Genomic DNA, 26,443 nt, shown 5'->3' on the forward strand with positions numbered 1-26,443 from the left:
CGGCTCTATGACTCAAATCTTGCACACAAACATGCCTGAACACAACAGAGCAGATCAATTCAACAGGTGTCTACATTCCAAAATAGGGGTGGAATGTGCATGAGGGTAGAGGAATCAGGGGGATGGCTAATCGTATGGTGCATAACATGGTCCACTGGGCCACTACACTGTTTTGAGGTTTGGGAAAGGGGGATGTAGGACATGTTCTAAGAAATATGAACATGTTGCTGTTGAGTCAGATGCTGAGAGTAGCAAAACCAGCACCCATTTTTAAAAGTGCATTTTTTATCTTTTGTATGAGCATTTAGTGACCCTAAAAATGTGTTGCTGCAAAAGTGTTCTGCTTTTTATTTTGAAATAAAAGTGGAGACCAACTGAGGCACTTAAACTAAAAGCCTCCCCACTCCTACCCCCTCCATAATATAGACAAGAGCATCTGAGAGACCAGGTGTTTTCAGTGAGAGCTGTCTGACCCTGGAACTCACTTCACCCCCTGGTCTGACAGAGCCGCAGTCCTGCTTGTTTTCAGAGCATCACTGAAAGAGACTTGAAAAGGGGTCAAGTGGATTAACAATGAGGGGAGGATTGGTGAATAACAGTGAGCCCTGTTGGGTTGGATGGGTATGTAGGATGCTCCAGGCGCATGTACAGATAATTTTAGACAAAAATACAAACTGGACTAATCCAACCTAGGGCATGGGATAGGTGCATTTTATAATTTAATAGGAATAAAAATATAGTACATTTTACTTCCATGCAGCAATTCACAGATTGTGGGCAGTAAATATCAAATGCTGTGTTTTCAACCAGGAATATGTATACAATCTTTTTGCCCCCCCTCTTATTAAATAAAAAATAACTTACAATTCACAATTTTAACCATGGACAGCAAATTTGCATTTAAAACAAACACAAGTGGGTCAGGGCTGCCATCTTCCAACTGCTGCATCACAGAGATCTGAGAAGGTCTTTCTTCTACAGCATAGTCTATAAGAAAAAATGCAACATGAAGTCATTTGCTTATTTGGACAGTAATCTACTCAGCAATGTAATCAGCTGAGCAATGACATCACTCTAATGTATACAATTTGATTCACTTACATTTTACCTGACATTTTAAAATGTATTTTGTTCTGATATTTGTTGGGCAAGGATTTTCAAATTTCAGTGATTTGAGTACCTGACTCCAACAGGCCCCTTTGAAAACTCCAGCCTTAATTTTTATCAACTAATTTAATTTTAATAATAATTGGAGATATACCTATCTCCTAGAACTGGAAGGGACCAAGGTCATTGAGTCCAGCCCCCTGCCTTCACTAGCAGGACCAAGTACCGATTTTTGCCCCAGATCCCTAGATGGCCCCCTCAAGGGCTGAACTCACAACCCTGAGTTTAGCAGGCCAATGCTCAAACCACTGAGCTATCCCTCAATAGCAGTAACAACCTGAAAAATCAATCCTTTGACTTCCTTTTAGAAACAAGTGTTAGTGTAGACTACAATGTGAAATGCTAAAAAAAAACCCCAAAACGTTAACACTTTGTATTTATATTGTGGTAGCACCTAGGAGCTTCAGTCTCAGAATTTACAATCTAAGTGCAACAGCCTACAGTGCAACAGCAAAGGAGGGAGCATCATGTGAAATTACATTTAAAAAAAAAAATGGACAGAAGGTTCAAATCCTGTGTCTCAAATCTATTCAGTAAGATACTCAAACTATAAACACTTTCTTTGATTAGAGCCATACGAACTGAGTGTTTAAAAATAAACACCCAAACTGTTGAAGTAATCTGTACTCCTGCCTACAAGTCAGCAGTGTGGCTTTATAAAGAAATAAGGGAAATTTGGAAGGGTCTTTGTTATCCTGCCACCTATAAACATCTAGAGAGAAAGCAGGGGCAGCTCTAGGCACCAGCACGCTAAGCGCGTGCTTGGCGCAGCAAGCCATGGGGGGTGCTCTGCCAGTCGCCACAAGGGCGTCAGGCAGGTTGCCTTCGGCGGCATGCCTGCGGAGGGTCCGCTGGTCCCGTGACTTTGGCAGACCTCCCGCAGGCGTGCCACCGAATCCGCGGAACCAGGGATCTCCTGCAGGCATGCCGCCGAAGGCAGCCTGCCTGCCATACTTGGGGTGGCAAAATGCCTAGAACCGCCCCTGAGAGAAAGTTCACCTCACTAATGTGAAAAGTATATTTGAAATATCTGTAAATTTGATTTAAATGTCCTCTTGGTTAAAATGTTGTAAGTCAAACCAGGCACAATGACATTTGAATTAATTCAAGCATACTCAAAGTAAGATTTACTGAAGATATCTATGTAAAATTGTTGGGCTTGTGAGATTTGGCTCATGTGCTGAAAAGTATGCGGCAATTTAATTAAGTAAAGCTAAGTTACTAGTTTCTCTCTGTTACGGAGGTTCAATAATTAGGCAGCTTCACAAATAGCTAATACAGCATGGGGGCAGACTGGTTTTGAAAATGTAAGTATGCTTACTTATTTTTTAACAATATCCTAGATAAAGTTATTTACTGTCTAATTAGAAATATGCTCAACTAACCACAAATTTGAAAGGGGAACTACCAAAAAAAAAAAAGTGAAAAGTGAGTTAAGGCCACTAATACATGCTAATGCTCTCCTAAGAACTTCCTGGTTCACTTAAGATACTCACAAGTATAAGAAGTCTCATCACAACCAATGATATTTATGATGTCATTAAATTATATATTTTGGGATACCTTCAACCAAGCAGAAGTTCCAAGAAAATTTCACAGAGTGGAAACATGTTTATATGACTACTTAAAATGTATCTCTGTGCTGAATGTCCCCCACAGTCTGATTAATGGGGAAATTAGCACATACTTCTGGGCTCAATCTTTTTTTATTTGTATTTTACTTTTAATAGTAATTTCGTTGTCAGAACGATGTTTTCTACAGATGCCTGTGAGCACTATCTAGTGCCATGTAAGTTAACTACACATTAGTATTCATCGTTAATATCTTTAGGCTATATCCAGGATCCAACTTTCTATCTATATGTGGCAGCCTGAATTGTTAAACTAGCACCAATAATTGCCACAAATAGCTGTCCATTTACCCCTACTGCTCTCACCTCCTTTTACTCCAGTAGAGATCAAAATTGGAGGAAGACCATCTTCCGGGATCAGGTTCATCGCACTGCCAACTGGACTGCCAACCTGAGTTATACTTCCCGAGAATCCAGAAGTGTTATCGGTCTACAAAAAGGAAACAATTAAAAAGGACAGCATTTAAAAAAAGAAAAAAAGCAAGAGCTGGGTAGACTTCATCCTTAGATTGCTAGATGTAGGTGAAAGAGATATATCCACTCTATAGAATTATCAGTTAACCCTTGGTACATGACATTGACACAGACTAAGACAGACCCAGCACCTCCTCTCTCTATAAACACATGTACAAACAAAACAGAAACAAAGCAGCTTCGGTCACATCAAGCTTCTGCCCACGAGTTTGAAAATATTTACCAGAGCTCCGTCCTGGACAGCTCCAGCTGAATTTAAGCCCTGCCCTTTATGCATACAGATAGGCTGTATACCCAAACCTGGGAAAACTCCTTGCAAAGTAGTGGCCTGATACTGGATTAGAGCTCTAAAATGCTACTGCATAATGGCATATGCAATTAACGGCTCATTCCAAAATATATAGCCAGCTTCAGCACTCTGCAAACCTCAAAATCAGCATGGACATAAGCCATACATATTACTAAAAGAAAATCTTAAATCAACAAACTGCACGTATCAGTCTCACTTAAATTGCCATAGAACTGAATGTACCATACAGGACAACGTGACAATGCTGTTCTGAGCAAGTTTCCTCACCTCTGCTGATAAACTGCTGTTGGTCACAGGCTTGGTTGGATCATGTGACACTGCTAGGGTTCCTGTAGGAGTTGTCCCAGCCACTGTCAATTTTGCTGCATCAGCAACTTCTCCATTAGGTAATATCCCATCAGCAAACCAAACACGTCTTTGTTCCCTGGGTTGAGCCACTAGTGAGAAAAATAGAGTTCAAAATCTCACAGCAACATGAAATGGAAGCTTCGTTCAAGAAAAGTGAAGTGCTTTAGTTCTAATGTAAAAAGTAGCAACGATAGCAGGGATGTGACGAATCCGTGTTAACAGCATTAGGCAAATATTGAATACAAATTCAAACGGTGGCAGAAAGACACCAGGGTCAGTGGGTTGATAGTATTATAATACACAGTAGAGATGGGAGGAACAAGTGGTAAGATGGAATCTGTACAAGATTCCCTAGTCTAAGAAAATAAGACATATCTACTTAATTAATACAAAAAAAAAAACACTTTATTGCATATATAAGGCTCTCTGATATAATTCCTACACACTAAGTACTTTAGAGAAATATCAGCCAGCATGATTAGGATCAATCATCTCCATGTGTTTGGAAATTACATTTGTACATACATTTCCTGTCTGCATTTCTCCTTCCCTTTGACCCAACCCACAACATGACAAGTGTCCTTAGCTGCAAGGTTTGAAAGGGGTGTCTTACCAGAGATTCACATTAAAATTTAATCAAAGCTTGTTTAGAAAAGAGAATGAAAGTTTTTTCTTACTTTCTGCTCCAGGGTGCTTTAAAACTCCCACAGGTACCATCACAGTGGGAGGTGGAGAGCTCAGGGCTCCTGAGGCCTGAGCTTGCTGCAAGGGAGGGATAGTAGAACAGTATTCAGCAGGATTGTTAGGGTTAGGACTCTGGCTTGAGGCACTCATCATGTTCTCCCAGGCTTGAGCTAAAGCAAACAGAAAACAAGATATGTGAATGTACATCTAAGTACGCAACACTCCATGACGATGGTTAAATTCACAGCTCCCATAGCTCTGGGCTTTTCCACCTACCGTGGGCAATCTCTTCTTACTTTGATTAAAAACAGAGAGGACTTACACAGTTAAATTGAGACTAAAGAACAAAATACATGTTAAGACTATTGGTGTTTTGTGATAAGAAGAGCTTGTTCTCTGACTGACATTGTTGACTTAAACTCTGACTTGGTGTGTGTTGTATTTAAACTAAAAATCATGCGGTTTTTTTTGGGTTGAGTTAAAGTTCAGGCCATGTCTTCAAAAATTCACAGCACACAAACTTCTTCATAGTTTGAAAAAAAAGGTGTCAAGATAGACTGGTTTATTCTGGATATAAAAAAATACAGTGTACTGTACTCATTTGCAAAAGTAAATCTGATGCCCTGGTGTTGTGTAACCTAGATTGTAAAATCTTTGGAGTAAAGAGTGAGGCTTTTGTCTGTCTGTAGAACACTATGTAACCCTATGGTAATGTATAAATAAAAAATGATTTTTCAGATCCTCTAAGGAGATGACAAAATGACGGACAAGGAACTAGGTGCCACTAACACCAAAATATATAGCTAACAATTTGGAATACACTTCCATGTGAGCTGAGGTTCTCTTTTAGTCAGAGAACTCTGCAGAACTGGATCTCAACTGAGCTATTTATTTGGTTGTCTATATAGGCAAAAGCACATAAAAGGGTATGCAGCTGTACAAGGTAACCATGCGATTCACACCTGCAGCAGAACACACCGCCCCTTCAAATAAACGAATGTGTTACAATAAATATATTCAGATAACAACACATATGCATAAAGGTACCCAAAGAATCTGGCGGCACCTTAAAGATGACTCCTCTTTGTTTTTGTGGATACAGACTAACACGGCTACCCCTCTGACACAAGGTACCCGACGTCTCTCCAGAGCAGCCACAGGTACCTAAACCAATCACATAATGTATTCAAAAAAACATTTGTGAAGCTTTTAGACTCCTTTGGGATGCCAGGTGCTAGATAAACTAAGCTACATATGAACATCTTTAACCACAGAAAAGCAAATAGGACATCAAAGAAAAATAGCTCTTTATTACATCAACTTATAAACACGAAGCAGAGCCAATGAAAGGATTTTGAGCCCTTTAAGATATTTCAATTTGACGAGAGAGGTGGGGCAGATTCAACGATTTTTAAAAAGCAATTCAGTGTCAATATAGAGTCCCAACATATAGGAGGGAGACTTAAAACAAAGGAAACAGATACCCTTAGGATTGTCTTCTTGGGATACCTAGAGCAGTTTTGTTTCAATCTTCTCTCCTTCACTTTATGACAGCCTGTGTCAGTTCAGAAATAACTATCAACTAGAAACACCTTCTCAGGCAGAGATGGCATCAGGCACTGTAATTAAGCACATACTCTGTCTATGGATGAGCACTATCAAACAAAAAAAATAGCGAAATGAAAATCCAATTCAGCAACCAAGTGAAATAACTACATCTAAAGTATAATCCATACAAGTGCAAAGAATGACTAACCCAAAACGCACTGAAAGACAAAAGTCTGGAACTGCCCTGAATTACAAAAATCTGGAGCTGACTGGATCAGGTAAGATTAGATCTGGTCAAATGAACTGACAGGCAACTGACTAGCAAAAGGAAAACATCATTACAAAGCACTGCAGATGGACAGAAACACAGATGACAAGTTGGCTCAGAAGCAGATACATGCAAGTATACAGGCAATGCTTTCCCTATAATAAAACAAGCAGTAGTGTCACTATTGTCTACCACTAATGTGTTATCAGTGCTGTCAACAGGACAGAAAAGCTTTTAAAAGGAAATCATTGTAATAGGATCAATTTTGTTATACCTCTTTACAAGAACATTTGGTTTCAACTAAAATATTTTCAGGTTCCTCTCTTCTCCAAAACAAAAACAAATCCTACTCATAATCAAATGGTGCCAGCGGTCTCTGGCCAAACACATGCATACTTCATTGTTCTTGTTCGGTACATTCTGAAATGTATTAATTTCTCTATCTAAAATGTAACATTTATCAGCATCTTTGTCATAAGAACAGCCCTACTGGGTCAGACCAATGCTCCACCTAGCCCAGTATCCTGTCTTTTGACAGTGGCCAGTTCCAAATGCTTCAAAGGGAATTAACAGAACCAGGCAATTATCAACTGATCCATCCCCTGTACAAGCTTCTGGCAGTCAGAAGCTTAGGGACACCCAAAGCAGGGGGGCTGCATCCTTGACCATCTTGGCTAAAAGCCATTGCTGGACCTATCCTCCAGGAAATTATCTACAATAATTCTTTTTTGAACCCAATTATACTTTTGGGCTTCACAACATCTCCTGGCACCAAGTTCCACAGGTTGACTGCATCGTGTGAAGTACTTCCTTATGTTGGCTTTAAACCTGCTGCCTAATGATTTCATTGGGTGACCTGTGGGGCAGGATGGGAGAAGACAACCTGGGCCCTGTGGCTGGCCACTTACCTGGCCGGCAAAGTCCAAGTGACCTATATGGCCCTGAGTGAGAAACAGGCCAGGAGCTATGACGCAGTAAGGGCAGCTGTCCTAGATCGTGTGGGGCTGTCCGCCAAGGTTCCGGGCGGCGAGGTGGACATGAGGTTTGCAGCCCTGGGCATTCACCCAGTAGTTAATGGACTGGGCCACCCAATGGCGGAGACCAGATGCCCAGACAGAGGGGGATATCATAGATGCGCTCATCCTAGAACAGGTTTTACATGGCCTCCCCAAGAACATATGGGTATGGCTGAAAAGACACCAATCCAGTACGGTATAAGCAGTGGTAAAACTGACGGAGGAGTATGCAGAGGCAGACTTCCCCAGGAAAGAAGACACCCATATAAGGAAGAAGAAACTGGGAGAAAATCCAAGCAACCCCCGACCAGGAAGGGTCCAGAGAAAAAACGGGAGAACAACCAGGGAGCTCCCATTGGGACATGGCAACCTAACATAAAAAGGGGGACTGCCTGGACATGGAATGTGGCTTTGCAGAGATTTGTGGGTGGACCAACTTTGGAGGGTAAGGGAAGGGGCGGAAACTGTCCACCATTCCCGTGATGGTGGGGAGGAGACCCCAACGGGGTCTGGTGGATACGGCCTCAGCCTGCTCTATTGTAAGCAGGGGGCTGATGAAGCCACAATGGATGATTCCCGATGCCGAAGTGAATTTGGAGAGCATCCATGGGGATGAGGATCCAATGGTCCAAGTGCCCCTTGAGGTCCAAGACAGGTTCCGCTGGAAACGGGTTGGGGTAGTAGAGGGCCTGCCATACCCAGTGGCAGTGGGCACCGACTGGGACCCCGGCCTAAGAGGAAAGCAGGTCAAGGGAGGAAGGCCCATGGTAGGAAAAGGGGAAGACCCCTCGAAGAAGAGGGAAGGGATCTCTGAAGCAGAACACCCCTAGACATCAGAGTCCGAGTCAGGAAGGACGGGACAAGGAAAGAATAGAGGCAGTATCCAACCCCATGGCCCTCAACGGAGCTGAAGGGCCTAACAGAATTCTCTGTAAAGGGACTCCCGGAAGATGAGACCCAGGCCCTGCTTGATGGGTTTTTGGGAACCTGAAGTCCTGGGTGTCCAGGGGAAAGCTGAGATCAACCCCGAACCCCTGTCAGAGGCAAAGGGAGAAAAGGAAGGGGGGCACTCCTGGGGGTGTGACTGGAGAGAGGACCTGTGGCTGGTGGCAGAGCTATGGGAGCGTCCATCCCTCACGCAATGTGGCTTCTGCGGGTGGAGGATGGCTGAACTCCACAAGAAACATCCGGCAAGTCACCAGAAAGACGAGGGAGGACTCCTGCATATGGCCCTGCCCAGTAGGGGGTGAAGAGGACTTGGATGGGAGAACCTGGCAGTTGGAGAAGAGAGGATCGTGTGTGACAGAGTGCTGGGCAAGAATGGCTGACTCAGCCCTCTGTCACACCAGCTCCCAATAAGGGAAGTAAATTGCAGCTGGCTAGAGAAAACTTGCACCTAATTGGTGAATGGGAGACAGCTGCCTGTCCAATTAGCCTAGGGCTGTATAAATGGCTGGGAGGAAGGAAGCCAGGCGGGAGCGACAGCTCTTCCCTCCTGTGTGCAGACACTAGACCCCAAGCTGTGTATGGTGAAAAGGAGGTGGAAGAACAACCCTTCATAAACGGCACCAGTGGTTACTTGAAACCCAGGGTCTCGGAGTGACTGTCAGCACAGAAGGGGCAGGAGCTACAAGTGGTAACAGCTAATTTAGAACCCGTCATTTTGTATGGATAGTTGGGATTATGTTTTCCAATGTCCATTACTTTGCACTTATCAACACTGAATTTCATCTGTCATTTTGTTGCCCAGTCACACAGTTTTATGAGATCCCTTTTTAACTCTTCACAGTTAGCTTTGGACTTAACAATCCTGAGTAATTTTGTATTGTCTGCCAACTTTGCAATCTCACTGTTAGCTCCTTTTCCAGCTCATTTATGAATATGTTAAGTAGCACTGGTCCCAGTACAGATCCTTAGGGGACCCAGTTATTTACCTTTCTCCACTGTGAAAACTAACACTTTATTCCTACCCTTTGTTTCCTATCTTTTAAGTCCATGAGAGGACCTTCCCTCTTATCCCATGACTGCTTACTTTGCTTAAGAGCTTTTGGTGTGGCACCTTCTCAAAGGCTTTCTGAAAATCCATGCACACTATATCAACTGGAACCCCTTTGTCTACATAATTGTTGACCCTCTCAAAGAATTCTAATACATTTGTAAGGCACGATTTCCCTTTACAAAAGCCACATTGACTCATCTCCAATATATCATGTTCATCTACATGTCTGATAATTCATCGAAAACCAATGTCATATTTGTGCCTATCTTAATTCCCAGTTACTGTAAACTACAATTTCTTATCATGCTGCTTATAGCCTTCAGTGGAAGATGTTATTTAGCACTTTAGATTTTTTCACATTCCTTCACAGACATTAATTAAGCTTTAACACTCCTCTGAGATAGATAAAATTATTCCCATTTAATAGCTATGGAAGCTGCCCAAAAATTTTGAATGCCACACTTGAGCATTCACAACTCCAGCAGAAGTCAATGGGACTTCTAGGTGTATTCAGGTCCTCTGAAAAACCAAGGTGAACTGTTAATGGGGAACACAAAAATCAAGGCATCCCAACATTAGTGGACACTTCTGAAAACCCTGGCCTAAGTAATTTCAGAGACTGACAGATTATAAAGCCAGAAGGGACTACTGTGATCATTCAGGCTGTCTTCCTGCATAACATAGGCTGTAATACTTCCCTAAATTAATTCCTGTTTAAACTATGGAATTTATTTTAGAATCATAGATTATTAGGGTTGGAAGGGACCTCAAGAGATCATCTAGTCCCAAAATCCTCAAAGCAGGATTAATCCCCAAATTGCCCCCTCAAGGATTGAACTCACAACCCTGGGTTTACCAGGCCAATGCTCAAACCACTGAGCTATCCCTCCCCTTGAAATCAAGAATCTAGTCTTGATTCTAAAATGTGTTGTGATGAAGAATTTACCACAATCGTTTGGCACATTTTACCGTGGTTAATCACCCTCACTGTTGAAAAACTGAATCTTATTTCTAGTCTATATTTTGCTATCTTCAACTTCCAGCCATTGGATCCTGTTACACACACGGCTCTTAGAGTGAAGAGCCTATTATTAAATTTGTGTTCCCATGTACATCTTTAGACTGTGCTTAAGTCACCCCTTAACCTTCTTTTTTGATAAACGTGATTGAGTTCCTTAAGTCTATCATTATAAGGAATATTTTCCAATCCTTTAATTGTTTTCATGGCTCTTCTTTGAAACCTCTCCAATTTTTCAACATCCTTCTTGAATTGTGGATACCAGAATTGGACACAGTATTCCAGTTGTAGTAGCACCAGTGTCGTATACAGAGGTAATATAAACTGCCCCACTTCTATTCAATAGTCCTGTTTATACATCCAAGGATTGTATAAGCCCTTTTGGTTCCAGCATCTCCCTCAAAGCTCATGTTTTGCCCGCAATTTGCCTGGAGCCAAGATCAGAACACAAGAGTTATTTAGCTGTACCTATGCCTCAGGAGTTTTTCCTGTAATCAGTCCATTAGACCAGGCCTCCTCCTCTGACACGAAGGAGTTAACAATAGTGATGTTATTTAATAGGTCAGCTAATAAGAAATGAAGCAACATCCTCCTGCGCACCAAGATTACTTTCATGATTTCCCCATAGTATGTAGTCTAGAAAGGGACAAAATGTGGGTTTCGTCTCTTTGGTCTCATGTATGAGAGGGTAACAAGTCAGCTGTTTGTTAAGAAAACAAGCAGAACAAGCTTCCATACTTTCCTCCATACAAAACAAATTTTCTGAAATCCAAGCAGGGTGCTTTATGAAATAAACTCTTAATCTTTCTGCAACCTTACCTGCTTTTTAGATTTCACTACTTACATGTGGTACAAGAGTCCCCAAATCTCACAAGGATTTCAAGTTGACTTCTCTAGAGCCTTTGTATTCTTAAATATTTGCCAGCAAGAATATAGTGTTTTCAATACTCCAGGCATACAGCAGCCACTGACAAACACAAAGCCAGTAAAACTTTGCATTTAGTCCCTATCTTTCAACTTACCATTCATTAGTACTGAATGGCAGATTACACACACTCTGGCTTCTTTTCTGTCCATGTACACCAATTTGCATTTCAGACTACAGCATGCTGCACAGAAAACCTGGAGCAAAAGAAAAAACATATTGAACCACTCAATGTTTCATGATAAGAGTAATTTAAATAGATTATTTCAGATACTGAATACATTAAAAGGAGCAAAATTAGAAAGGAAATTATTAATGATCCTCCAACAGCGTCACAGTGAAATTGATTAAGATCAAATGAGCTAATATCAGTCTCATTTAATCCTACTGAACTAAGCACTATCTGCTATGATACAAATGTACACACTCCCCACAGGAGTAATTTAAAAATGCAGGTTTGAGATAATGGCTAATGGACCAGGAAAATCATATATGTAATCCCTCAGTGGACTGCGGGATTGGGAATTAATAGTGGCCACCTTTACAGCTCTCTGAAATGAATCATGTTTAAAATACAGTACTGGGAAAGTGCTCAGGCCGTTTCTCTGGTCACTTAAATCAAAGCCAAAACTGGATAGGGAGACGTAGAGGGGGTTCTGTGAGATACATTTCAGAAGAAAGGACAGCCATTTTGTTTCTACACTTGAGACCTGCACTGTTGTAACTCTCAGTAGTTCAAATGAATCACCATAAAAGTGTCTCCTCACCAGCCACCCGGGCTACCTATTAAGCCCTGTCGGTACATAGTACACCTATCAATCCCTGCAGTATCCATGCATTATGGGTACCTATCCCACAGTTCCAACATAAGTCTCTCTCAAAAGTAGGGTTTGAGGGAACAGTAATCCATTCTTCGATACAGTGCCAAAATGTGTAAATTAGTATTTTTCAATATATAAAATAGCAAGAAATTTTGTAAAATTAAATATCAGTGTTACATATTTTCAAAGAAGAAAAGCCTTATGATCACTGCAATGCATTCTTTAAAAGAGAACTCATATGTGCAAAATTACTGAAGCTGCAACAAGAAAGTAATCAGGAGTACAAGACTCATCCCACACCACATTGGTTGCTAAAGTGGAACACACTGCATGACTTGTGCTGGAAGGACCAACTGGAATGCTGCATCTTCACTGCCAGTACTTTCCACTTGCACCGGACTAACATCTCAGTGACCCCAGGAGGCATGCTACAAGAAAGTGCAATTGTAACAACAATGGCAAAGCCTGTCCATCATTACAAACATTTGTATGGAGACATGAGGTACTTTACCGATGTGGCAATGCAGTGGTGCATGTAATGCCCAGAATTCTCCAGTGCAGACAAGATTCTGGCCAGTCTATCTTAAGGTTTACAATGTGCATTTAAATAAAAAGTCAGTGTTTTCCCCTATGTGTCCTAGGGCTTTTGTTCAGGTGGCATACGAAGCCACTGATGAGTGCACGGTTCATGCAGAAAAACAACTTAAAGCATATGAAATTTAGATGCATTAGACACTATGCTATAAACTCTCTGAAAGCCAAGTCGAAATTTTAGATTTGCGCCCAATGTAATTTCAATTTTATTTGGTTTTCATATGCATAATTAACAATGTATCTTTCTTTTAATCTTCATAGACCTTCATGTAATCCTATACTTTTTTCCTACCCCAATTGCAACATTTTTAAATCTTGCACATTTTAAAACTACATACAAAGCCCAGTCTATACTACAAGTGAGTCAAAGTACTCTGTTCCAACAGTTAAACATAACAGTGTCTGTCGACCTCCTAAACCAGTTAAAATGACAGAGTTGGTTCAGTGTGCACTAAAAATGTTGGCCATATTGTAATGAGGGGCATACATTTTGTAAATAGGTCCTGTAACTCTGTTGTAGTTTGTAACCTAGAGATGAAGCCCAAGCCTGAGACAAAATTTTAGCATACAAATGATGAGAGCTGGAATAACAATTTTGTCACCTGGATGATCTCATCTAATGGTGGGTAAATTGTAACATTTCCTTTTCTAATTATGTCAGCTATACTTTACAGCTTTTAAAGCAATATTACCAGCACTGGTTTCTGAGTAATTTATTTTGAGATATTCTGCTTCATTTTAATTCTCAGGGAAGCCTATCCACTGGAAAATTCAGTTCAGATTTAAACTAGGAGGACAATTACAGAACATGGAAAAATCAATGTCCTCAACCACAGACCAAAGAACTAAACTAATTAATCTCTAATTCAGGACCCTGTGAAGAAGATTACAGTCTGCATTTAACAAAGCTTTTCAAGCACAATGATTTCTATGATCTAAATACTAAACAGAAATAAACAGTAGAATGACAAAACGTTAACACCTGTTCTCATTGGCATCTTTAACTTTGTAATAGTTGGAGTGCAGGTGTTGTATACAATCAAATATAAATAATATTTAAGGTGAAAGTGAAGTGCGCTTTCGTTTTTCCGCAATATATATATATTTGAAAGCGACTGTCAAGCAATTAGTGTTTCACATAGCAGAAAATGGCAGCTTGCCTAAATGCAGCAAGCTTACACAGTGCAATTACAAGATTTTCTGTTTGTTTTTGTTTTACTACTCAGTGCAAGGAGAATCACTAGTTTGGTTTACAGAACAGAACTGTCACATACAAATACTCCACTTGTTCTACACAAGGAGATTACACGTGACCACTACAAATGACAATGGAAACTACATATACAAAATATAAACAATTAAAATCAATAGTTTCCCCTAAAATATATCATCACTTTTCAGGTTCTTAAGTTTAAAACAAAGTTTGTAAACATGCATATTTAATTTCGGCCCACTCCCCTGATGTTCAGTGGCTTACACTGATTTTGTCAATTACTACACAAATTAAAACATCAACACTTTCTCCAGGTGTCATCCAACTATATTTAAATGCAGGTTTTAATCTCTAGACGTTTTGGCCACTATGATTAGTTTTAAGGGAAACTGTTGTGTTACCATTCAGATTCAGAATCTCTTAGATTATCAACACTGAACATTTAAAAAATCTACATTTTTTGCCCCTTATGCGGTCTATTTAGCTATGTATTTCTGTTTACCCTTCAGTCATTTTCATTTTTTGTTTCTCATACTAATCTCAGAGTTTAAGGCTAGAAGGGACCACCAGATCATCTGTTCTGGCCTCCTGTACATCACAAGCCACTAAATACCACACAGCCACGACACACCACACCCAACTACCAGAATTAGACCAAAATATTACAGCCTTCAGAAGACTAAATGACAGTGTGCCACAGGCAGAGAACAGGAGGGGCCAAACGGCATCAATACCACTTCTAAAACTTGGGTTTCAAGGAGAATGATTCAGTTCAAACCAAATAGCTGGTTTTCTTTAAAACACCCCCAAAGCTTATAGTAATTTGGTAAATTCACAAAAAAACTAAAGTATGGCCTAGCTACTTGACAGTGAGCCTAAATAAGTGACAGCTAAAATCAAATACCAGTCAGAGGCTTTATCCTGTTTCCACTGACATGATTTTAAAATTCTCATTGATTTTGGTAGGAGGAGGATTGGGCATTTAAATACATCAATAATTGAAAGATGCACTAAATTTAGGGATTTAAACTATATCCTACAAGTAGATAGTGACTGTTTATTACTTATTTTTAATTATTTATTGCATATTCTAGTATTGGTGGATTTCAATATTATTTGTATTAATAAGAGTATGTGTTTATTCCAAAAGAGTGCTTAACCAGTCAGAACTATCATGAGAAGAATTTTTCATCAAGTCTCAAAATAAAGAGAACATGGAACAAATGCAAAAATATGAATGTAAACACAACCCACTTGACTGTTCATCAAATTACCAGTTCTTTTACTTAATTGGACAATTGCCAGGAGAACAGATTCAGTGTTACGTATTTCAGTTGTTAAGAAAGACAAATGTCATACCTAGACAGCTATATGGGATACTTAATGTTTTCTGCAAATCTCCTTCCTGGAGCAGACAGATATGAATCTATGTTTGCTCAATTTGATTCTTTTAGGTCCTCTGTTCATGTCATTCTGCTCCCCTGGGCTATTCTGGCAGCTAAAGATCTGATCCAAAGCCCAGAGGAGTCAGTTGACTTCAGAGGGCTTCGGACTGGACCCTAAATGAACCAAATTTACTTTAATATGTTTATTTTAAAAATGCATTAATGTTCCATTTTCATCTTATTTTTAAAGTAATTCATTAATGTTTGCCAGCCTAGTGTTTTTAAAATTAATTTTGAATCATCCGATTGAGACACTGCACCCCATATTCTTCAGTGATATTATATGATTATGAAATAGTTATGATGTATTTTATGCAAGATATGTCATGAGATGTCGTAGAAAATGTTACGATTTGCTGAATATGATTATCCTATTTGTATGCATGTATCATTTTTGTTTCTGAAGTTATGAATACTAACTATGTATCTGTATTTCAAAAGTAGTTACATCTGTGTAACACCCACTGGACAAGATGCTTTCAGTCTAGATAGCTGGGTGAGGAAGGGCCTATTAAGGTCAATGAGCCATTAGTAAAAAAAACAACAGAAGCTTATCTCCCACCTGGGGAGCCTTCCTGAGAACGCTACAGACAAACTCCAAGTAATGACTGCTATGACTCTACAAAGACATGTGATGTGACAACATGTCTCTAGACTCCATCTTGGAATAGCAGTGTTTTTTCCACAGACCAGTCAGGGAACCCAGCTTTGAAACAAAGGGTTCCCACCATATGCAAAAGCTATATAAGGCAGAGAGCGACATCATCTGTTGGTCTTCACTCCCCACACAAGAAAACCCCTGGAAAAGCCTGAGGAAAAAAGACTCAACGGGGGAAAGTGCTGGACCCAGGCTAAAGGGATTTTTAGCCTGCGAATGAAATATCTGGGGATTCCAAGCTGTATAGCAAGTGCAGCTTGCCCCTTAACAATCTGTAGCCTCCTTGTATCATCTTAAGGTGAGAATCTGCTACTGATATCCAATCTATTTAATATATTAAACTTAGTGTGCGGTTGTTGTTTATTTGCTAGGTAATCTGTTTTGATCTGTTTGCTATAATTTATAATCACTTAAGATCTATCTTTTGTAGTTAATAAACTTGGTTTTGCTTTATCTGAACTAGTGTGTGGAAATCATAACTCAGGGGCAAAAGGCTGTTGCATATTCCTCTCCACATTGAGGGAGAGGGCGAATTTTATGAGCTTACGCTGTACAGTTTCCTGTGCAGTGTAACGTGGTATAACTTTGGGTTTATACTCCAGAGAGGGTGCATACCTGAAGAGCTGGGAGTAGCTTTCCCATGCACGGGCTGGTCATAGAGCCTGCTTGTAACTACAGCCAGGTGTGTCCCTACTTGTATGTATGCCGGTGAAAGTGCAGTCTGGAGGACTTTGTAGCTTGTCACAGCAGTACAGTGTGAGAGGGAGCCCAGGCTGGTGGGTCAAGGGGCTCTGGGGTAACCCAGTTCCAGGTGCCACCAAGGGGGAACCCATCACACTGATCAATTAGTTTTAGATTTCTGTTTGCAGTAGTGTGTGCCATTTACTTATACTTCAACAACAAAATATTTACAAATATTTTATTAACTGTTTTATCACAAAAATGCCATATTTGCATTTAAACTAATACAACCCTATCTAAATAGTAATGGTGTATAACTAAAGATAAGTTCCTACTAAGAAATAAAATTAGTTATAATATTCAAAGAAACATTCCTCATACCATAAAAACACATTTTAAAATTACATTTAATTGACCTTCCTACACAATTCCTCTTAATAACCATATTAACACTCACCTATCCATCAAATTTGGGAGAATCTTATTATAGTCAATACATTTTTTTCAAAAGCAAAGATATATTTTGGTAAATACTGGAGGTAGCATGTACAAAGCGAGTAAAGGGGACATAAAAGAATGAAGATAGTCAGCTATGTTAACCAGCAGAAAAATTGGCAGTTCAATAGCTCACTTCCCATCCCATCAACAGGTTTCAGTGTTGTTAATGGAAATTATTGATGCAGTGATTTTTGAAAACTATTTTCTGCACTTAGTTATTTTATAGCAGTCCTACATGAATTCAATATCTGTTAATGGCTACAATCAACTAACAAACTGCATTTAAAGGATAATCGTTCTTATCATGAATAACCAATGGTTATTCTCTATTAAAATAATGTGAACAATGAAGAATAGGTGAGCGTCTAGAGACTTTTTAAAAAGAAACTAATCAAATCAAATGGACTATGCTACTATGCTTTAGACAGATGTCAGAAGCAGTGGTAGCTAGCGGCTTGTGTGTGTGTGTGTATATATATTTGTGTGTCTGTGCGTGCGCGAGAGTATGTGTGTGCGTGCACGAGAGTATGTGCGTGCACGAGACAGAGAGAGTGACTACAAATAAGGGAACACAAGGCTTTGTCACCGAATATGGACTTACCTTCCCACATGCTCTGCAATGATGCCTCCTTTTGGTGAATGTAAATCTGGCCTCACATTTCATGCAGTTTGGTGCTTGAGAATCTGGAACCCAAACTGGAGCCACCTCACCTAAAGTAGTAAATGGCTTTCTGGTGGGAGCTCCAAACTGGCCAGCTCTGAGATCATTATCTGGACTATCTGGGGCTACTGAAAGGCACGGACTACTAGAGACCCCAGACTCATACTCTTCTAAATGTTCCCCAGTGGTATCAGCAATGGAGGCATTTAATGATGTCTCATCAGGAAACATATCTGCTGCCAAGGTTTCCCCTATTTTTGCTTTACCAAAGACATCATTTTTATTTTTAGTATTACCTCCACAGTTTGGGGGAACAAGGTCGTTTTGTAAATGGTCCGATAATGGCTTTGGAATTTGCAATTTAAGATTTGTAGGTTGTTTGGGTCTTGCACCACCAAATGGAACACTGATAGGTTGCAGGTTAGTTACTGTTTTTGGTAATGTTTGCCTTTGCAGGGATGGTACCTGACTGCAGAGATTATGTAAATAATTTTTCTTCATTTGGTCACCAGTGTTGTTTAAAATGAGACCACTCCCATCAGCAGGCTCATTTCCTCTTTGTTCATAAACATTAGTGTAACATTCTGACTTGCTCTCCTCTATCTCCTTTTCCTCTGTCACTGAGTCTTCCTTGGAGGGTAAAGTCTTTGGAATATGAGCAACAATTGGGTTCTGCATTCCATAGGAATCACAACCATTAGACAGAGAGCTTGCTGCTGATGTAACCATAACATCAGAGAGACTGGACCCTTCAAGCTCATCTATATAAATCCCCTTTATGTCCATGCCTGCTTCCATCATCCCATCTCCATCTTTCCCACTATTACTACAAGCCTCCTCAGGCTCTTTCATCTGCAAAAGTATTTCATTCTCTCCATGAGTTTGCTTATTATTCAGTTTAGTCAATTCCCAATTGGTCATCTCCTGAGATTCAGGGAAACACTCTGCCCCACTGAGCAATTCAGTTGTGCTGAGAATTTTGTTACATTCATCGACTTCACTTTCCACACCACTAACACCCTTGGAAGTAATACGTTCTTCAAAGCATTCACTGTAATTGCCACTTTCAGACATATTAGGCTGGCAAGTTTGAGAGTGCACAGGTAGCCCAGATTGATACAGTTGAGATGTTTGTTCTTCTACAGTCTCCTCTATCATGAAGCTTCCATTATTTGAACTAGGGGAAGAATTTTTAGCTTCCAGATCTGTTCTTTGAGTAATTCCTCTGCTAATAAAATCCTCAACTGATGCACAACTCTCTTGTGTTTTAACAGTACCATCAACTGGTCTCTGCAATAAGGTCAATGCATTAATCCCTGCAATTGTAGACTCTGAGAAGAGAGAGTCTCTATTAATATTAAAATCATCCTTTAATCGATGGGGGAGGCATGCATTGGACAGACTATCAGATGAAGTATTAATCAAATGGCTAACAGAGTCAGCCTCAGCATACAGCCGATCTAACTGTACTCCTTGCTTTTCTGTATCTGTATCTTTTACAGTGGATCCATTTACAGTAACACCCAACTGATCATTCTGTCGGTTTTCATTATCCAGTGTAAAGCTAATAGTGTCCATTAGGGACTGAGTACCGTAATTTTTACAATCCAGCAAATTGCCACTTTGTAGAGTCCTTCTGTCGCAGTTATGCATGACTGCCACTACTAGAACATTTTTCTCTTCTGGCAAGCAGGCTGGATTTCCACATTTCCTTTCTCCTGTTTCCATAGCATTATACTGATCATCCTGATTACTATTTCTCTTCATTAAATGATCATCTGCTTTTGCCTGATCATCAATCCACACAGTTGGGGTCTCTGGATTTATACTAAGATCCATTCCATTAGCACAATGATCCTCCTCTCCTCCTGTTGGAGTGGTGGTTGAATGGGTCAGGGAGAAAGACTTTAATCTCTGTTGACACTCATTAGGAATTGAAGCTTCATGCACGCTGGACAGAGCTGGATTATATAACAGCCGATGAGAAGGGGGATCTAGAACCTGATTCCACTTTGCACCCAATAATGTAGGTGAAACGGCAGTATCTGAAAAAATAATAGTTTAAATAATGACTATATTATAATCCATCATGGTGACACAACTCCCCCAGCTTTACTTAATTGGATAGTTAACCATCTATAGTTCCTATAATCCTTTTATATAACAAAACTACTCCTAAACTAGAAATGCATAGATGTCTAAATATGGACACAATAGCAAAAGACCACTTACTAATACTTACGTATCCAAGATCAACATCTAATAATATAAACTGCACAGAGTTTCTGGAAAACAACATCTTTAGGGTTATGCGACCAGTCAGTTGTCCAGTTCTATTCTGAACAGGCAATTCTAAATTGATTGATTGATACAATAAGTAGAAAGGGGGATGGGACATAACACAAAAAATCCTCAGTTGCCTCCACAGTAGGAGGGAGGAAATTAGAGCACACGGAGATTTTATACTTAGAATATGATCGCCTTCACGCTAGGATTTATGTGCAGTGGCATTTTTGTCAGGGTGCTTAGTTCTCCCAATATTGAAGAAGAATGTTTAAATAACTGTTTTCATAGAATTGCTAAAAACATGTTGCATCAATATTTCTATTCCTATTAGGTGTTGTAAAACCCCTTACTTTCCACAAGCTACAATTTTAACAATATCTCTATAAAATTTTTCTACATTAATAGTTAAATATAAACCTCACCACTGACAATACAGGTAAATAGAAAATGATTATGAGATGCTGTCCTCTGTTAAGGAAAACCATGTAAAATTCACAGGTGGCTTTGCAAGTAATGAGATCAGTTTGCAATTCATGAAAATTAAAAGGATGTTACGCTATCCTGCCCCACATATGGTTTTCTCTGTGTAATGCCAAGCACACAACCTTTTTACAAAGTCACTCACCTTCATTTTGTTCAAATTCATCTAAAACCTTATCGAGGTTATATGCTTCTGCTTGGAAATAGTTCTCCATTTGTCAGAAAATACCACCCAGTTCCTTGTCTGAACCTGTCAAACAGAGACCAGATTACCAACAGGTATTCAAGATTCAGTTAGCAATATTCCATTATCTACTCCCTTTATTTACCAGGAGAAAATTCCCTCAAATATATACAAAATGTAGGTCAATTTAAAGTATTGCACACACAAATTGAGGGTTTTTTCTGATGATCAAAATTATTTCTGCACTTGAATTACCTAATCCTTATTAGCAGCTTCCCCATCAAGATAAATTTTGATTTTTTTAAACTTGGCAGCCTTCAAAGTTTACAAATAATGTCAAAACATATATGCTTTAAATTTTAAGCCAAGTCCAGATTTTTTAAAAATAATTAACTACCTAAGAGCACACGTGAAATGTAAGGCACTAAAACCCAGCGTACAGACAGAGCAAATTTACATGTAGAATTTGTTGATATGGGCCAGGCGGCTGAAGCTACAATGTTGTTAACATTTGGGAGAGGATGTTTCATTTTCATATGCTGGCTGTCAAAGCAGCTGAAACTATTCTAATCAGATGAACGGAAAGTATACTAAGCCATTTGAGTCTGCAAGTGTAAGTCACTTCATAGTACACTTCATTCCATACCACACCAATTACAAGGCATTATATGCAAGACTGTCTTTCAGAGATACAGAAATAAAATGCTTCATGAAATCTAAATGGAAGAGAGCTATTTTTCTGTAGGGGTGGCAAGAAGAAAGTGACCTTTTTTTCCATGTTCCAAACCTCCCAGATTTTTCCCACCACAATACAGTGATAATCAAGAGGAGGAATCTTCCACTCTTATTTACTGACAGCATTTCCACCTTAACTGATGAGTGGACATATTTTTCAGCACATTATCAGTAAATCAAAAATCACACTATAATCATACCCTTTTGCCAACATGGCTCATTACTGGTAGCACAACTAGGTGTTTCAAGGACCTTCTTAATATTTCAATTTCAAGGAATAAGTTAACAGTGCTATCTGCCTCACCATTTAAATAGAACTATCAAACCTGGTAAGATAACCTGGTACAAGTTTCAGATATCAAAGATGGCGGTGCAAGCTTCCCCATATTGCCTCCCAGAAGACCCTCAAAAAGGCAAGACTCGCTTTCAACGGTAAGCATGAGTTTGACAGGATTTCTGTAATACTTAAATTACCACCATGTCTGCTGCAGATGTGAGAACTCCCACATTCGACACACAGGCCATGGAAAAGCAACACCATCTAATGAACGAGAAACTCAACTGAAGTTCAGGATTTAGTCTCATTCTGCCACTGGACTAGCTATACGGCTTTGGACAAGTAATTTAATATGTCCATGCCTCTGTTTCCATATACATAAAATACAGATAATACTTAATTCCTTTGCCCCCTTCCTCCCAGAGGTAATGTATGAATAAATGTGAAATGCTCTGACACAATTGCTGAGTAGATTCTAGTGATTCCTAACAACATAAGTTAAGGTAAACACTCCCATTAAAAGATAATCTCAGGCTGGAGGGAAAACAAAATGGGAAGGATAGATAAACTGAGTCATTAAGGATATTTCTTCAACTTAACATAACCAGTCAAGTGACACTTTAGCTCTGACAGCACAAAAAATATGATCTTTTTGCTAACAATGGTTGCCAGCACTGAGATGCGCTGAACTAGTTCTGAAAACATTTAAATTCCCAGCACAGACATTTTCGTTACAGAGTGCATGCCATAGCATGCCTACTGTATATGGGGCCTTTGATTTGACCTATTCCTTGGAAATCATCTGAAACAAAAGGGAGAGAAAAGGTCTTATTCTCCTCAGGACTTGTTTTCAACACTGTGTGATGAGGGGGAAAACAGTCAGGGTGTCCACAGACAGAGCTGGCTCCAAGTTTTTTGCAGCCCCAAGCAAAAAAATTTCCTGCGCCCCTCAACCCCTACTCAACTCCACCCCATTCCAACCCCTTTCCCAAATCCCCGGCCCCACCTCCTCCTCCAGGCACGCTGCATTTCCCCTACTGCCCCTCCCTCCCTCCTAGGCAAGCCTGGGAGGGAGGGGGGAGAAGCGGAGTGGCGGCGTGCTCGGGGGAGAAGGTGGAGGTGAACCGGGGCTGGGTGGGAGCAGTTCCTCTGCCCGGCCCCAGAGTTACTTCCTGCGGCCTTCCCTGCACCCCCCATCACCGCAGTTCACTTCTGCTCCGCCTGCTCCCTGAGCGTGCCGCCGCCGCTCCGCTTCTCCCCCCTCCCAGGATTGCTGCAAAACAGCTGATTTGTGCAGAAAGCCTGGGAGGGAGGGGGGAGATGTGGAGCAGCAGTGCGCTCGGAGGAGCAGGTGGCAGTGGAGCGGAGATGAGTGGGGGGGAAGTGGTTCCTTTCCCCCCACCCGAGTTACTTCCTGTGGCCCTCCCCGCACCCGCCACTGCCGCAGCTCACGTCCGCTCAGGGCCGGCTCCCAGCTTTTTGCACCCCAAGAAAAAAAAAAAAAGGAGCCGGAGTGCCGCCCCTTGGAAAGTGCCGCCCCAAGCACATGCTTGGAGTGCTGGTGCCTAGAGCCGGCCCTGTCTACGGAGTCAGAGTTCAAATGTGTACATCACAGTTAAATAGCCCCTCAGCCTGACCCCCGTGAGCCCAAATCAGCCGGCATGAGCCAGTCGCAGGTATCAAATTGCAGTATAGACATACACATAGTGCCTGAGAGGTAGTCTGGCTTCATGAAGAACAGCCAGCTGCAAGGTTTAGGGTCTGTTGTCCATGCTACAGGTACAACTGAATCAGGAAACTAATTACAGCAGGGCTGCAATCTGAAGTTACACTTCATCTTAACCATGCACGCTACCTTGTTTACACCAGGAAAATGCATAATGTTAGAAAATATATTGACTAGCACCTTTTAACTATCACAGTGTTAAACACAATTTTTCCTTTAGTTTGAACAAAGACAGTTGTATTTAAACACATCAGCAGGTCAACCAGCAATAATGCAAAATTAAGGGCGAGAAATCAAGCATTCAAATGTTAGGATATGCAGATTTAATGTTTTTAAGCTTAACCTTAACTTTGCCTCCTTGTGTTTAACCCCCGACATCGAATTACAAATTATTTATCAATAGATAATACAATGGAAATGTCTTATTTTTATGTCTCAGTGACATCTACAAAACAAATCCATTTTACAGAAAATCAGTTCAGTAGTTTTGAAGTTATAAATTGTATTAGGCCCCATCACAAGCTCATGTTAAAAAACAACGACCAGATTCACTGATGTAATCCAAGGGGTCTAGAGAGCAGCCTGATTTCACCTAGCATGGGGAAGTCCCCAAATGGTGTACAGCAAGTGTAGCTACACCATCTCCCAACAAGGCAGTTAGCTGGGATGGGAAGGAACGCAGACAAGATGCTACTGCATTCCAAATGTTTTCCACTGGCAGATGGTTCCTTTAGGGCTATAGTCAGCAGTGTACTTTAGAGCAGCCTAAAGTATTTCAGGGCTAGCACAAAACCAACCCCAGAGTCAGGGAGACACATCTGCTCCTTTGTGTGTGTGTCGTCCCCGCCACGCCAACTGTGCCCAGCAAAAACTTAAATAGTTGCAAGCCATAATTAACATGGGTTAGATGGCCACTTATGTAGCAGCAAAATACACTATTAAGGGTCAGGCATTAACACTAATTATGTTTTCTCTCCCTAGTTTCTCAATGAGAAAACTACTTAAAACAGAGGCAGAATCCAGAGAACAGTCCTCTCCAGATTATGATATTGTGAAATGTGGAGACTATACTACTTGGTGGGTTGCCTCTACAAAAATTTAAATAAAAATCCAGCAAAATCTCAATTCATGCAAAATTACTACATGAAAACGTTAAGCGGTCCTGAAAGGAAATTCAAAGATAAGGCTAGATCCCTGGCCTTAGCCCTCCCAAATCTGCCCATGTGTATTGTACTGTGTATGGCTATAAGATCATCCATTGTTGCAAGGCATACAGCTAGATGACTAACCATATCATTTACAATACCCAGGCATACAGGCAACAAGCTGAGTGATTTACAGAATAGCAACTTTAAGTGAAGCTTTGCTTTCAAGAGTTTGAGAAAAGTTCAGCATTTTTCATTTGATACCATATTGCCTTTCTCCAAGCAGTTAAAGTCTATTGTACAGATTTAGAGATTTTCTAAAATGCCAGGTTTACATAGCAGACTGAGACAGCTTGGACTCATGAGTCCCTACGGACACTTACTGCAAATCAGTAGATTATTACGCTGCCAGGCACACCTAAGTCCATGCACTCAAAATCCTTCATAACATTTTTCATTCACGTAAATGACTGCAGAATACAGCATTTGCATTTTTTAAATTAGCTGTTTCTCCCCTAAATATACAAACACTAAATTAGTGCACTTTAGAAACAGAACAGTCTGCAAAACTTTAGTGGTTCTCTGGCATCTTTTCCTCCCTCTCATTTTGATGCCTTCACTCAGAGCACCCACCAAACTCTCGAAACACCTACCTTTACCTTGTGCACCAAAACACCAGTGTCTTAATACATATTCCTCCTTAAAAACAGGCTTCTTCCACAAAGCCTTCTAAAAGATGATCAACCAAAATTAACTCAACTACATCAAGATTGTTATTTTATTCAAAGTATTATACTGTACATTTCACATTTACACCATTTGTATTTAATTTAGAATTTCGGCAGGGGCCCAATCTGTCAAACAGTTACACACCTGAGAATAGTAACTTCCTCAACAAAGTCCCACTGAGGTCAATTAGATTCTGACCAAAAGTACTAGCAGGCATTTGTAGGACTGAGCAGTTTAAAAAGCATCAGACAGGATTCCTGTGCTCAGTAACAATGTGAACCATGATGCTGTCTGAAACCACTCCATTCAAATTTCTTTCCTGCTTCTTAAAACATAAAAAGGGCATCCATAAAGGAATTCTCTAGCATAAATATATAAACTTTTTGGTAGGACCACTCAAGTGAATTGGATGGCAAGCACTGATTTATGTAAATAGAGATACCAACAATCATTGACGTACTGGTTTTTGAGGTGGAAGGAGGAAGACATACACTACACTGATTACATGGCTTTGAAAGAGGTAAACATCTCTTTAGGTTTCTGTACATTAATACCACATGCAGAAAAATGTTTCTGGCTTAAGAAAAAATCAAATCTGACCACTCATTCGGGTCATTTTTCAGCAGAGTAAGTTTTTGGGGCTCATTTTAAGATTCCTGAAAACAGGAGTTTAATATGCACTAAAATATATCTGCATTGGTATAATTAAGATTTAAATTAGATTATTTTTCCCTCCCTAATCATGCCTGAGTTTTGCCCATTACGTGATTTATATTGGCTGAAGTGACAGCAAAGAACAAGCTAAGAACAAGGTCACACACAACTAGAGAAAGCAATTCACTTTAAATGGCACTATTTTTATTGATTTTAGTCTCTCTCAAGTAGCAGGTGCTTTACAAATGTTACAAAACAATATCCAATA

General features: G+C 40.2%; 1 protein-coding gene across 1 annotated transcript in view; it reads right to left on the reverse strand.

Annotated features, from left to right (window-relative positions):
- Window positions 1-26,443, reverse strand: part of ZFYVE9 (zinc finger FYVE-type containing 9) — a 95,389-nt gene that overhangs the window by 26,343 nt on the left and 42,603 nt on the right. The window contains exons 3-9 of the mRNA XM_030572109.1: window positions 20,871-20,975; window positions 17,900-20,004; window positions 11,486-11,585; window positions 4,608-4,784; window positions 3,850-4,019; window positions 3,105-3,228; window positions 865-987 (exon numbers count right to left, since the gene is read on the reverse strand). Coding sequence (XP_030427969.1) covers window positions 865-987; window positions 3,105-3,228; window positions 3,850-4,019; window positions 4,608-4,784; window positions 11,486-11,585; window positions 17,900-20,004; window positions 20,871-20,940 — 2,869 coding nt within the window. The 5' untranslated portion in view covers window positions 20,941-20,975. The remainder of the gene's footprint in view (window positions 1-864; window positions 988-3,104; window positions 3,229-3,849; window positions 4,020-4,607; window positions 4,785-11,485; window positions 11,586-17,899; window positions 20,005-20,870; window positions 20,976-26,443) is intronic.

The sequence above is a fragment of the Gopherus evgoodei genome, chromosome 8 (assembly GCF_007399415.2).
Source record: "Gopherus evgoodei ecotype Sinaloan lineage chromosome 8, rGopEvg1_v1.p, whole genome shotgun sequence".
Classification (NCBI taxonomy): domain Eukaryota; kingdom Metazoa; phylum Chordata; order Testudines; family Testudinidae; genus Gopherus; species Gopherus evgoodei.